The 15,047-nt window shown below is 43.6% G+C and overlaps 1 protein-coding gene across 4 annotated transcripts in view; it reads left to right on the plus strand.

Moving 5' to 3' along the window:
• Positions 1-15,047, plus strand: part of pard3bb (par-3 family cell polarity regulator beta b) — a 190,334-nt gene that overhangs the window by 111,078 nt on the left and 64,209 nt on the right. For all 4 annotated transcript variants that reach the window (XM_056428006.1, XM_056427990.1, XM_056427999.1 and 1 more), the window contains 2 exons: positions 7,106-7,216; positions 7,538-7,918. In XM_056428006.1, the coding sequence (XP_056283981.1) occupies positions 7,106-7,216; positions 7,538-7,918 (492 nt within the window). The remainder of the gene's footprint in view (positions 1-7,105; positions 7,217-7,537; positions 7,919-15,047) is intronic.

Genomic DNA, 15,047 nt, shown 5'->3' on the forward strand with positions numbered 1-15,047 from the left:
TGGTCACCCACGCTCCTGTGCCGGCCGACCTCAGCGACTTGTCTCATCCTGCGCCTCCACAATCGAACTCAAAATGTCTTGGTTTCCTCCCTGCTCCTCAGTAGTGGTGCTGAGCTCCCCTGGACATCAGACAGCAGACAGCTCTACCATCTTCCTTAGAGCCTTCTAACTTAACACTTTTTCCGACTATATCTCTATAAAAAATTGTAGGTTCGACTATGTTGACTTAATGTTATAGAGCTTATTCTACTATTGTATAGTGTTGACTGTTGGACAGCCCATACAGCACTCTGGAGAATATCCCCGGTTTAATCTAACCACCTATCTATGCACCTATCCTTCCATTCATCCTTGCAACTAACCAGTAATTCCCCCATCACATCTCGCTTTAAGTGCCTTGAGAAACCATATAATACACCGGAGGATATTCTATACCTTTCTTTTACATCCCATCTCTCATCACCATAAGAGGGCTTTGATTAGACCCCGGCGATAATCTCTCCCTTTCTCTGCTCTCCCTCTATCGAGCTATATTTCTGTAACCTCTCTCCCTGTCTTTTCACAGCCCCACCCCCATAATCTTTTTCACCATTTGAATTTTTCCTCTCTGGTCTGCTCCCTATCTGCATTTGATTGCATATAATGGAGGCAGACTGAGAAGGCAAATTGGTGCTATTCAGTACTGTTCAATCTAGGCCACGCTGCTGATTTGTCACATTCATCAAAGGCCAGATTTGATTGGCCTACTGGTCTAGTGGAGAGGTGGTATGGGATACTCAACCTTACCCCAGGGCGCGTGGTTCTACTGAAGTACATGTACGTCACTGTTTCACACATTTGAAACACAAGGCCTCGTCACCCGTTTCTGCATTCTGTTTGTATGCACCAACTGCAAAGACACACATTGGCAGTTTTTCTACCACGTGAACGGGACATTTCTCTCTCATTGTACTGCAGGCCTAATTATGCCAATTCCAAATGAAACGGCAATCGGCAAAAAGGCCGGCATTACGATTGAGTTTTTCACTTTAGTGAAGAGAGGGATTGGAAGTGTAGGAGAGTCGAATGTGTTTTCTGCGATGTGCCACTTACTCCGTTAACCCGGACGTCAGAGGCAGGCGGTGCCAGTTTGTTTCAATGCCCTTTAAAGTGGGCAGCTTGCTCAGTCACTCTGTCATCTGAACTGCTGCCACCTGCCAATCAGTCATGCCAATCATCTGTGTGCGTGTGACGCTAACCATCCGACCGTCATGAATAATCACGTGGTGTTAAAACATGATTGGTCACACCGTCAGCTGGTTGTCATATAGCTGGTACACTGTGTGTACGTGTGTACGTGCGTTTCCAAATCGTCTGCAGTTGTGTGACACTTTTCCCTCCGATCTGTGTATCTTTTTTTCTCTTTGCTCAGACCGTCGAGGTTGATATTCAAGCGTTCTGGCAACTCTCTGAATATGCATCTTTCACAGAAACACACGCACCTTCAGCCGTAGCTTAGCGCCCCGCGAACATCAGCCACATGAGTATGGCTCGAGAGGATGGGGTGTGCGTGCGCGAGCATATTAATGAAAATATGGAAATCTATGAGGTGAGACTGGGCATGTAAAAGGTTCTGGAGAACTCAAGGGGCACAGGCGCCGCTGTTGCCGGTGCGACATGTTTACGGGATTGTTCGTGTGCGTTGGGAAGTCGACGTGCATGCTGTTCATTTTCAGATTTCAAATGGTGCGAATTTATGAGAATCTATGGTGATTAATGCACGGGTTGCCAGCTTGGTTGTAATCATGCACTGCTGTACGGCGTGCGTGTCCGTGTGTATATACGCTTCCCCTGACCATCGAATAAAGGATCCACCTCCAAGCAAAAATGTATGATGGTGTTTTGCCCGAGCAGAACTTAAAACTCACAGAGCAACATCACTGAGCCTTGATTCTCTTTCTTCACCTCTTGTTGATGACTGTAATTAATCTCTCTCTCTCTCTCTCTCTCTCTCTCTCTCTCGCTCACATATTTTCCTTTCTCTCCAGCTGGTCATAATGTCACACCTCTGTGAGATTTAGAGTGCCCCGGCATTGGGGTCATTAGCATGATGAGGTGATTCATCGGATTAAATGAGTTTTTATTTGATTAAATTGACTTTCTTGAATGAATATAACACACTTGCTCTGTGTTTGAGAGAGAGAGAGAGAGAGAGAAATAAAGAGAGACGATTGCATTTTTTGGTCAGATTTATTCTCCACCCAGCATTTAAATGTGGATTTATTATGCAAATGTCAACGTTTTGAAGCTTCGGCACTTCACACTACTCGGTGCAGCCCGACAACCTGGAATGTCACAAAGTTAAAATACCAAATCAAGTGTTTATTTGATCACACTTTCGATGAGCTAGCAGTTCATCTACATAGCGACCCCAAAATATATGTCTTGGTGAAGGCGATGCAGAATTGCAGCTCTTTCTGCAGGTAAAAGCCTCTTTTGACCAGCCGCTGCCTCTCATTGTTGCATAATTAGAGAGCACATGCAAGAAAGGGGGGGGGGGGGGAGTGCGCCAACAGCTGCCAATCAAACATCATGACAGGAAGTCATTGGAGTGTCACAGGCTGATGTCACGCCTGCCAATCATCTGTGTGGGTTTGCAAGTGTACGTGTGTTTTCTTGAATTTGAATGTGCGCTCACTTATCTGTGTGCGTGTGCGCTTGCTATCGGAGCACATTTGCCAATCACGCATTAGCCAAAGGGAGGCGTGTCGATGGGGTGAGAAAGAGGAGAAGAATAGAAAGAATAGGGGAAGTGAGAGTCACAGATGTTTGCGCTTTCTGCTCGTTTGTCTCCAGGTTTTCTCTATTCAGAAGCACAATGTGGAACAGCCCTCTTCTCACTCTGCTCACTGTTCATCTTTCTAATTGATGTGTGTGTGTGTGTGTGTGTGTGTGTCTCCTATTTGTTTATGATGAGGACCGTAATGCTGTGTTGGCCAGTCCTCACATGTAAAACATGTTTGGTTTAAGATGGATTTGGTTGTCGTCAGTGTTGGTTAAATGATTGGTTCTGGAGCGTCGCGCTTGTTGAGCGAATGTAACCGGGGGCTCAGGCTCCTGCCGAGTGTGGGAGGTAAACATGTCTTTTGGCAATTAGGATTCCTCTTTTGTACCTTTCAACAAATCTTTCTCCTGCTTTTCTTCCAGAGGTTGCTCAAATGTAGCTAACGAATGTAACATTGTGTAAAAATGGTCAAAGCTGCAATAGCTTTGAAAAGTCACCAGTATTATAGGATAGAACTACCAGACCACAGTGAGGGCGGAGTCACCAGTGGTTCCCAACCCAGGCTCCCCGATCAGCCGTACTACTTTTCTAGTCGCTAGTCTTTTAACAATATCGAGACATTGTGAACAATTAATCTGTGTTCAAATCAGCTGAGCTGTTCTCTGATACAGGTAGAGGGGGTTGGGAGCCACTGGTGTAGACCACATTCTCTCATATTGTACCTGCTGCTGGTTGATCGTTAAATTAAGATAATATTTCTATACATTCAATGAGACTGTGATGGGAGCAGAGTGAGGGAAGTTTAATCATCCTCTTAACCCTCCTATTACCTTTGGGGTCAATTTGACCCCATTCAATGTTTAACGTCTCTAAAAAAATGATTGACATAATTTTTTTAAATTCATATTTCATGACTTTTCCTAATTTATTGGGGACAACTGGGAAAACATAAAATTCACATGATGATATGTTTTCAATGTCCTGTACAATTTGACCCCAGGCTGTTTTTCACTGTGTAAAACATATAAGAAATATCAACTTTTTTATTTATTTAAAGGGCAATTTAGGTAGTCAACAGACAAACAAACATACCTCACACTTAACCATGGGAAACAATATAAATTCTAATAATTTTCTCTAGGTTTTAATTGCTGGGGTCAAATTAGGGGTAAACGATGTTAGTAAATTTGAAGGTAACAGGAGGGTTAACTGCATGTTTCCTTCTGTTTCCAATGTGTTTAGTGGAGGTCCAGGTTGTTTACTTACAGCTGCCTGGTCGCTCCAAAAAATGGACCATGAAAATAAACGCTAATTTACCCCCCCCTTAAAAAATCATCCTATCTCTTCTCCTACAGAGAGAGGCTATAAGAAGCAAGTGGATGTCTGATTAAATGTACCCTGCATGCGAATGACCAGCCATACACTTTCCATACAGATTGTGGTGTCAGGTCATGAATATTCACGAGGCGTCATTCTGTTCCCTCTGATGACAGTAAAGAGGTAATTTATTCCTCCTGACTGGATATTAATCAGCTGTTCTTGCTCTGATATTTCCTTGTGAAACTACGCGAAGTGATAACGTCGTAACTTGTACATTTAAAAGAATCTTCTGGACATCCAGACTCCGTGTTTACCGTACAGGCTTTTAGCCAGTGAACTTCTCCCATATGCTTCCCACATGCTTCCTCATTCTGCACATTAATGTGCACTGTGGTGACGCTTCGCTTGTGACATGTTAGGACATGAAAAGGAAGCTGTTGACAGTCAAAAAGAGAACAATTAAAGAAACACACACAACTGAGTCATGTATTAGCCTCCTGATCAAAGATGCAGAGGGAAAGGAGAAGGTCATGAGTGTCTTGACATCACCTATTTTTAAACTTTGATCTCCTCGTTCTCTTTGCACATGCTTGCCGATACAAAGACAAATACACTGGTGTAACAGGTCAATTAGCTGTCACCACACAAGTGATACATATTTTAATATCCTTTATTTCGATTGCAGACTGTGCCTCTGCTCTCCTCTCTCGTGCCTCCATCCTTACCCCACCTCATAGAGTAGAGCCACTCATCAGCTGAAGCCCTGTAACTGAGGCCAATTAGGCCTCTTCCCGGCAGGTGTGTGTCGTCATTAAATTGGGTGTTTGCAGCCATGCACGTTTCCAGGCGGTTAAAACAACGCTGCTATCTTAGAATCTGTTTCCGTCGCCTTAAATTTAGTCGATTTAAGCATCAAAGCGTTCACTGACTCCTCTTCCTCCTCTCACGAGGCCAAACCGCTATCGCCTCATGAGGAACGAGTTGTCTTACAATACATACGATGTCTTCGACATAACGTCAACACTGTGACCTCTTCACATTCTGTTGATGATATTCATTTTTTAATGTTTGAAATTAAAATTCTCGCCACATCTTCCACATTGCACCTTTTGAAGAGCTTAGAAAGTCCTATTCTCTCTTCTCACTCATCGTGTGTCTTTTGCAAGCCGCGTAACTCCAACCGTAAATCCAGACTTATCCCACGTTTTGTTTCCATAATCTGCACTTGATTGATCCCACAGTGGGGAAATTCTTCCATCTGTAGTTATAAAAAATCAGTGGACGGCAGTGAAGAGGCGAGAGAGGAAGTGGGGAGGACACTGGACAGCACAGACGGAAGGAGAGGAGGGGATGTGAGAGGTTAAGTGCTGTGAGGGGGGGGGGGGGGCATGCCAAACGAGGCGGCGAGATGAAGGGGGGAACCTATGGATAGGAAGGAGCAGAACCAGGGTTAATGTGAGAGAGAGGAGAGTGCTGAGGTAAAGGAGGAGGAACAGGTAAGAAGGAAGAGAGTGAAAGGGGGGCAAGTGAGGGGAAGAGAGAGAGTTGAAGAAAAGGGTAAGCCTGCAGCTCGGTGAGGGAGCAGTGATTAGAGCGAGGCCTGTCCCCTGTGAAGCAAAGACACACTCACACTGTTCATGCACAGCCACGGTTATGCCCCCCCCAGTCCACATTAGGCATTTCAAAGGAAATGATTACCCCGGCGTACACACTGGGTTTTGTTTTCCCCAGCAATGCGCCGACATGCACCAGCTAAACGACAAAATAGTCCCGCATAAAATTCACACATTAGAACGACCTCGGACGCCCATTTGAATAATGCACAAGCGGCTACGGCGGAGCAACACGTCACAAGCAGCAGCAGCAGTGGGCAGCGGAAGTGTCGACCAAAAGAATGATGCGTCGATAAATTCACTGGATAAATAAAACATAAGGCGTGTTCTAAGGTCACGGTTTGCATGGTGGAGATATTAACTATTAAGCACTTTTGACTGGCCCAGTTAACCATATCCTGCTCCCCACATAGCTGCTAGCGGGTGACGCTTAATGAGTTTCTATGCTCGTCTTCTTCTTTCTTTTTTTTGCATCAGCATTTGAGGTATGCCTATGACACGTTTATCCTTTGATTGGCTCTTAATAACTAAATATTGATCTTTATTCAGCATTAACAATTTATAAAATCCTCTTCTGAACAAAATAAAATATATTTCATCATTCAATGTAAATTGCGTGTGTGTGTGTGTGGGCAATGTTTGGTGCAGTGTCCTGTAGTGCCGAGTGTTCTGCTGATGCTGACCACACACAGACTGTATTGACTGCTGTGGTTTGAGTATTGATGTGCGGCCACTTTAAACTTAGTCTTTCGTGTGTAAACCATCTTTTAATTTGGATTAGGCTGTATAGAGTAGTAATAGCTTTCCATCTAGCCGGCCTCTATCTCGCTTATTGAATGACTCCCACTCTATTTAATACATATAGACTTGTATAGAGTCACTTTACATTTAATTGTCCAACTGCCGACTATTTGCCTATTTTTTTTATATATACATGTACTGTTTCAGTTTGCCTTTTATACCTATAGTATTTGTATATTTTAGTTAATGGAATTTAACTGATTTTTAAAATACAATCCCATATTTTAAAGAGGAAAAAACAACTAAAAGACACATGAAAGCCAATTTACTTTTTTTGTTTGTTTGTTCATTTCAATTTCAATGTGACTTGCAACAGCAGTGCAGGCAGGTTGTGTGTCACTGTGACAGCTGCAGCGTGAAACACCTTCACATTTGTGTGTGTGTGTTTCTGTGGACAAGAGGACGGAGAGAAGCGGCGCCGATTCCCTTTCGGTCCCGACACTTGGTCACAGGCTGCTCTCGCTCTGAATGACGCGAGTGCTCTCATGTCACCGCGTTTGCTTGCGCCCTCATTTGTCTCCAGCCATTATATTATTACGTTCTTTCTCTCCTTATCGCTCCCTTACTCATTGTGACAGATGCCCGTCTCTGTCTTCTCTCCGTCCAGATTCGGGAAGAAGAAGGAGGAGAAAAGGGAGGCGAAAGCAGCTCTGCAGCGACAGAAGTCCGACATTATGAGTGATCTCGAGTTTGAGAGGATTAAAGACGAGAGGGAAAGGTGGAGATCTTTGATGACATACGGACTCAAATACGGTGTAAATGCACTGCCTTTTGTTTTCCTTCTCTTATTATTCTCATGCGACACAATAATGTCATTCCTTTCTTGTTGTTCTTCGTCTTGCTCTTCATTCTCTCCATCCATCTCTTCCCCATGCTCGTCATTCCCGAGCTCCACACTAATGGTTTGCTTCTGTGTGGTTCAGTAAAGTTCATTTCTTTGTGACCTCTGTTGTAACTCAGTCATCATTATCCCACTCAATCAAAAACCCTCAGTGTTATATCTACAGACGTCTTATTTGTCTCTCCATCTGTCTGTCAGGATCGAGGCAGGGCACCCTGAGCTGAGGGAGCACCGGCGCGGAGACCAGCAGGGCGGCGGCGGCGTGGTGGTGGCGTATCCAGATGTTGAAGACGACGACGCGGACCCCAACTATGCCCGAATACAATCCTTCAGGGACCGAGATGTGGGTCCAACGACGCAGCCGCCGTCTCAGTCCCCTCCCTACAGCACAGTACAGCACGGCCATGTCGGCACCCCTTCCCCCCAAGGCCCCTCTGCATTTCCAGGGCACGGGAGTCATGGTACCGACCCCGGAGCCGCCCCGGACGACGACCCCCTGGATAGGTTGTACGCCAAAGTCAATAAACCAAGAGGAGCGGGACCGACATCACCTCCTGTTTCTGCTCCCGCCAATGACGGGTAAGACCCCGTGACCTTCTACGGTTGTACTCTTAAGAGGCTCGTTTCATCAATTCTTCAGTCTTAATTTGCATTTTAGCATATAAAAGACCTTTAAAAGTATCACTTTTGTCTTTTTGAAAGCTGCAAATAAACCCAGAGCCCCCCCCCTTCCTGAAGACAGGTGAGCTGATGGCTCCCAGGTTTCCCCTTGCTCCTTTCCTCTTGCGTCCCTCCTCCTCCCTTGACAGCACAACATGCTGATGCTTCATATGTATAAATCAGGACTCTCTGCCATGGGCCAGTTTGTGTGTGTGTGTGTGTGTGTATGTGTGTTTGTGTTTGTTTGAGAACAGACAAAGCGATAGAGACAGATAGACAGACAAAAAAGAGTTTGAATTGTTTGTGCTTGCTTTGAGCTTCAGTGTGAGCGTTACGGTACTTAGTGTGTGAGTGTGTGTGTGTGTGCGCATGCGTGTGCGTTTTGTGTTTATCCCAAAGACGTCATGGCAGGGGTAAATGTTTTCCTCTCAGCTCTGCCATCCTTACTCCTACCTTGATTATGTCAGTCACAGCTCACGTACTGAATATATCTACCACTGTCGATATCCTCTCACACACACACTCACACACACACACACGCATACACACATCCACCTTAATTTCTGTACGTGTCTCCATGCGAGGAAGTAACCCCGTCTGATGGACAGTTTCAGCTTCATAGAAATGTTTTCCGACTCTGTATTTTCCACATTTTGCTGCCTCTCTGCATAAATAGTGTTTCATTCGACCTTGGTTTGTAGGGTAAACTTCTTGCACAGGGGGATGGGATCCAGTACAGTTCATTGTAGTTTTAGCCAATCCAAGACACTGATGTAAAAGCAGTGAGTTTGAAACGCAAATTATTTAAGCATCACATTTTTCTTTCTGTACATTTGTAAAAAGGTAATGTCAGCGTTTCAGTTTCTAACTCAAACGCGTGTGTTTGTGTCGCTTTATTCAATAAAAGGTAATGAACTAGATGCATAAGTAAGACTCGGGGATCCAGGGTGTGCTTTTGTGCCTACTTAGTGTAATTCGTCCAATATTTATTTACTTGAGTTTCCCCACTCTTTCCTTCCTTAAAAGAAGTAGAACCAGTCTCAGAACATCTTGATTTCTGCATCCAGGGCCGCAGCAGCCCTGGCAGATACTGCTATTCATTAACCATCACTTCCTGAAACTTGATGATGCAGACAGAAGCAAGTCCAAGTATCGGCTGACAGTAATCAATGGTGCCCAAAAAAAAGAAGGTAGTTGTGTCAGCCTTGCCTGTGTGTGTGTGTGTGTGTGTTGATGTGCGTCGATGGAGGCCTGAGCTGTGGCATGCATGTGTGAGACGGAGATAAACAAAATCACTAAAGACTCCATTCCATCAACACCATACTGATTGACACACACACACACACACACGGTCGGGTTTTCCATATAACCACAACCGCTGGAACCTAAACATAAACATAAACCAAATCTTCACCTATAAATCTATTGATTTATATTATAGGGACATGCGATTTTTCCACATTAGGAAGGCTTGTCCCAACAATCAGACATTGGTTTGTAAATGTATAAACTTGTGTGTGTGTGTGTGTGTGTGTGTGCGTGTGTGTGCGTGTGTGGAGAGAGTATTAGATCTCGCTAGCTGGCCATCTGTTAGAAAGCACATCATGGATATTAAAAATGGCTTAAAAAGCCAGACAATGAGAGAATAAATGCCTCGTCCTTGGTAATGTTGGATAATGATGATAATTTAAGGGCGGAAACGACACCGTCAGCTGAAATTTGACTGCCCTCTCTGACTCGCACGCTCCTCTCTGGAAACTGAGTGCTGCTCGATGACCAAATACACAAAAAGACAGCTGAGTCGGTGGAAATGATAATAACGTTGAGTCTGTCCCGATTAGAAAATAAAGATCGGTGAGCAGGATATAATACTTCATAACGCTTGATCTACATGTTGTGCAGTTGCTACCGTCCCCTTGTTGGCTTCTTTTGAAAAAGTATCGTAGCATTAACACGTTGATATCTTTTTAATGGAGCAATCATTTGAAGAAAATCTTAAAATGTAAAAAGTCCGACAAAAGAACTATTTTGTTTCATTTGAGCTATCTGTTGGTAACACACAGCAGAATATCAGACGTGCAGATTATATATCAGCACGGTGCTATTGTATGTGTCTGTGCTTACCCATGTAGTCTGCTCCGTAACTACTGGTGCACCGCCACTAATTTAAAAAGCCTCCATAGTGATTTTACTCCGGAGTTGGGTCTGAGCCAAACACTAAAGCAGCTCATAAATGCTATTATTTCATATGTATCTCTGGGATACATGTGCAGTGAAAAGCACATTACCAATCAATAGGCACTCAGTTGCTCTTGATCCTCATCATTTTTCAAAAGCTTTGACAAACTCCAAAGTAGAGGTGCAGCAGGCCTCTGAACTGACAATGTTGTTTTCCTTTGTTCCCCAATTTTCCAATGAATGATTCAAATAAACAACACGGTTGCGTAACATTCTTCTGCAACAGTTCAAACATCAGGTCAGTTCCTTCCAGACAGCGGACCACATGATATGGCAATTTCCATATGTGGATGATATTCCCACAGCACACATTCAGCCTGGTTGCACGTGTGCATTTCTGTGTGCGCTTATGTGTGTAAAAAGATTTATTTTTGTTATCAGTGGTTTGCTTTAAACAGCACTATTACGGAGGGACAGTTATTTAACCACACGGCACTGTAATATATCACACTGTCTGCTTCTCAACCAGCCCGCCACCTTTAATTCTAAAGGGCACCGCCTGCTCGATTCCTTATGCATGGAAGAGTTTAATGCAGACTCATTTAGAGAACCCATTACACACACACACATGCACACACACACACACACGTGGATAAAGATTACACTTACACAAAGGCATGAATGTGTATCCCACACAGGCCTTATCTAAATGTTTCTTCCTGCCTCTTTCCATCAAAGTGATTCCCGTGTAATCATCCCGCCCGTAAGACTCATTTTCAAAACAACAGGCCTCCACAATAAAATGTTGTTCTCGTGAGATTTCAGTCAAAATTGATTTGCCAGAATACACATAAATACAGCCGAGTGACATCACCTTTAGTGTGTGATCCGCTTTGTGACATTTGCAAACACGTGATCACGCAGCAGGCTCGACGTGACCGTAAGTTGTCGCCCTATATGTGTTGCCACTCTGCCCATCAGGTTTATGTTGGATAGCGTGCTCTAAGATTAAAAAGAATAACATTTAAAAAAGAAAGTTATTTTCATATGTAGTCCGCATCACAGGGATGTGCAGCCAGGCAGGCCCTCCTGCAGCTGCTGTGCCTCGCTCCCATCTCAGTAACAAAAGATGGACACACTGGAGGGCCCGAGTGGCTCACAGAGGGAAGATAGTAGCTGTGGGAATCAGGCCGGGAGAGAAAAGGACGCCAGCAAAGGAGCTCTTTTGAAGATTTTCAAGTGGAGAGCAGGATTCTTTGCCCACCCCTATGCACGCACACGCATGCACAAATACACACACACACACACACACTGTCGCTCACTCTCATCCTCTCCCCGGAACCATTTCCTCCTGTGCACTCGCACGCTTAGGTGCCTGCCCAAAACCGAGTGGTTAGGATGTCAAACGCACACTCGCACACAGAGTCCATTTTCTGAAGTGACCACCCAAGCCTTGGGTAAGTGCTGCCCTCCATTTTCTTGAGTGGGCACCCCCCCTTCCATCCTCGCCCAATCACTACCACCACGACCTAACCCTTCCAAGTGCCCCTTTTGCAGGTTACCATAACAACCACGACCTCTGGCACTCCACCAATTAGAAAACAATCAGTCTGGAGAGACCGGAGTGGAGTGAGCTTGAGAAAGAGAGAGGCACTGTCGCGCATGAGTGGAAGATAAATGGAGAGCAAATAACATCAAGAAAGAAAGAAAGTAATGTAAAGCAACAAAAAAAGAGTGGAGGGCGAGGGTCCAGAGTCCACTTTTAAAGCAGAAAGCAGAGCTCCTCCTAACCTCATCAAATGAACAGCACTATGCAGTTCTCCCTATCGAATGCATGGCCGTGCAACAGGTGTGAATAATGCTGCTGTGCCAGAGGGGTGTGGCTTACCTTCTGAAAGGTGGAAGCAATGCTTCCTACCGGCCTGATTTGTCTGATGCCAGACAGTTTGGCAGGCCTGGACTGTCATCAGGGACATTGACATATTTTTTAGGTGGCAATTTTTGCCCCCACTGACTGAAATCCAGGGGCATTTAAAAATATATTGGGGGCACTTTTTTAAACTTGTGACAATCAAAACATGGTTCGGCAACTGAACTGGGTCATATAGGCTGCAATGTTTTTGACAAGTTCAGAATTATTAGAGGAAATGATGGGGGCATTTTTTGCCCCTCTCTTAGTGATATCGGGAGCAAAATTATATTTCTTGGAGGCAGTTTTGCCCTTTGCCCTCGTGTATTTCTGACGTCATTGTGTATTTGAGTAAATACCTCACCTTTTACATTTTAGACAAATAGAAAAACACCATGGCGAATATGAAAATAGCCCTCATTCCATTGTCAATACCAAACCAAGCGGAATAAACATCTGCTGGAATGATAACACAAAGCCCCCCCCCCCCCTCCCTCTTAGTGTCACTCTATCGCTGTTTGCTTGACTAAAGAGGATAAACATGTTGCAAGTGGTTCTGCCTTTGGCTTTCACTTGTCCCACCATCTGCCAACGCCAGAAACTTTTGTTTGTGCTGGAGGAGCAGCCGCCCTCTTACTGCTTTACATCACACAGCAATGGGCTTTTCTTTCTGTATCGCAAGCCGCCAGATTCCCCGTGAGATAGACAGACTATTACTGGCGCTGTAAGTGAGTCGGAGGGAAGAGGCGGCGAGGCTTCTTTTGACTGGTAAAATGAGACGCGCACGCAAATGTATTCGTTTCTCACGGGATAGTTCTGATTGTTTGACGTAGAGTTGTACGAGGTACTTATTCCCCTCCACTGTGTGTGTGAGGAGTGTGCGAGATAAAGACCGTGAGTACGTATTACTGTGTGTGAGGCACTCATTGAGCTGGAAGAATATCTGATTAATTACCGTGGAGGAAAGAAGGCCTCTCCAGTGGGCAGTGAAGCAGTGGTAAAAGCTCATCTTTCTCTCCTGTACGAGCTCCCTCCGAGTCTCCCGTGGTCGCTTCTTCACGACGATGAACCATAATGCACATTTTGGGAGCGCTTCTGTGAATTAGGACGAAAGCGATATATACTGTATGTGCAAGCTTGAAGGGGTAGTTCACAAGCCCTGTGTCGGTACTCTGGTCCGTCCTCCAAACTGGGTGCCGACATGACCATCTACTGTACGTGACACTGGCGATAGCTTTTAAGCTTTTAGTGGGTGCCATGTTGGTCTGTGTGCGTGTGCCGTTTTTCCACATCACTTTCTATATAGGTAATTAGTGACGGTGGGGAGGTGTGTGTGTGTGTGTGTGTGTCAGTTTTTTGAAATGTCCTTGGTCAAGATACTGCAACCCATAGATATATATTTATTAGGGCTGTCAGCGTTAACGCATTAATCTATGCGATTAATTTGGCCGCGTTAACGCACAAAAATATTTTAACGCAATTAACGAAATTTTTTTTAATTTTTTTTAATTTTTTAAAAACCGCGGCAGTACGGTTTGACACTGTTTCCGTTTTTAAAACAATCATTTCTCCGCGAAAATAAGGAGCAGAAATCAGTTTAACTCGTGGATGAATCAGTCGGGTTTCCTCCTGCTCCTCCTTCCTCTCGTCTCCCCCTCTGATACACAGAGGAACGGAGGGGCGACGTGTCGGGTGACGCGGCGCGGAAAGAACGCGACACACGAAACCTTCAACGTGATTGGTCAATCCGTTTGTCTGTCAACATTTCGGGGGGAAAAAAACCAATGAACACTCAGTAAATCACAAAGGACCTCCCACCTCACAGGTGAGGCTCATTTAGCAGCCTGTCAGTCAGAGAACCAGAGGACACGCGCGAGGACAATGAGGCTCATTTCAGAGCTGAGATTGTTCTGGAATGTTTGATGTTTAACACGTGGGGGTGTGTCACATGCAAAAGACTTTAAACGGTGAATTTAATTTATTTTGTAAAATGTATAAAATGCCCCCAGCCTCCAGAGGGTTAACGTGACATATGTGAATGTCAGTCAGTTACCAAGGCCACTGGTTCTGCTGCTGTTCAATGTTAAAGATGACAGGACCAATGGGGTCTCAATATACTTCTTTTTTTTACTAATCTGATGTTTCACTGAAGAAACAATTTATCATCCACGATATTAAATACCTCGCTGGCACTGTATATGTAGGAGCCTCTTTGAAAACACAGCTCTGTGTGAAGTTTTGTCTTAAAAGATGAAACTTTTAACTTTTTTACATATTAATTAATATTCAAAAAAAAATGTTAATTTTTTTAATTTTATTTGATCGATTGACAGCCCTAATATTTATATATATATTTATATATATTATATATATATATATTTTTTTTTTTTTTACAAACTTTGTCTGTCACATGGACTCTCTCTCAAAAAAAAATTTATTTGACAGACAGAAACAGTTTTAGAATTAATCAAAATTAAAAACACTCATCTCAACCTTCACACTTCATTCACCAATATCTGGGGGATCTGGGGCTTCCTGGTAGAGGACTTTATAGACCCATGTTTGTCATGTAACTGCCGTTTAAAAAAAATTTTTTCACCATCTCACACAGACTTATTTGTGTTAGTTAAGTAAAGTTAAAAAATATACTACTTTTTACTAGTTAAAACCTAATAAAAATAATATATATATATAAAATATATATACAGTATAATGCCGCCCAGTATATTATTTTCAGATATTTCTGGTTATTTTGTTCATGTGTGTGTTAATATTCACCTTTATTTACCACGTCACACAATCATTCCACATTTATTCACATTAAAAACAAATATAATCAAAATAATACAATCATACAATACAAAATCATAAAAAATAAACAAAGTACCATAATGTTGTTGTACTAGAGTGTAATGTTAATAAAAAAAAATCCAACTTAATAACAATAAAATCAGAACTCGT

The sequence above is a fragment of the Pseudoliparis swirei genome, chromosome 2, assembly GCF_029220125.1.
Source record: "Pseudoliparis swirei isolate HS2019 ecotype Mariana Trench chromosome 2, NWPU_hadal_v1, whole genome shotgun sequence".
Lineage (NCBI taxonomy): Eukaryota > Metazoa > Chordata > Actinopteri > Perciformes > Liparidae > Pseudoliparis > Pseudoliparis swirei.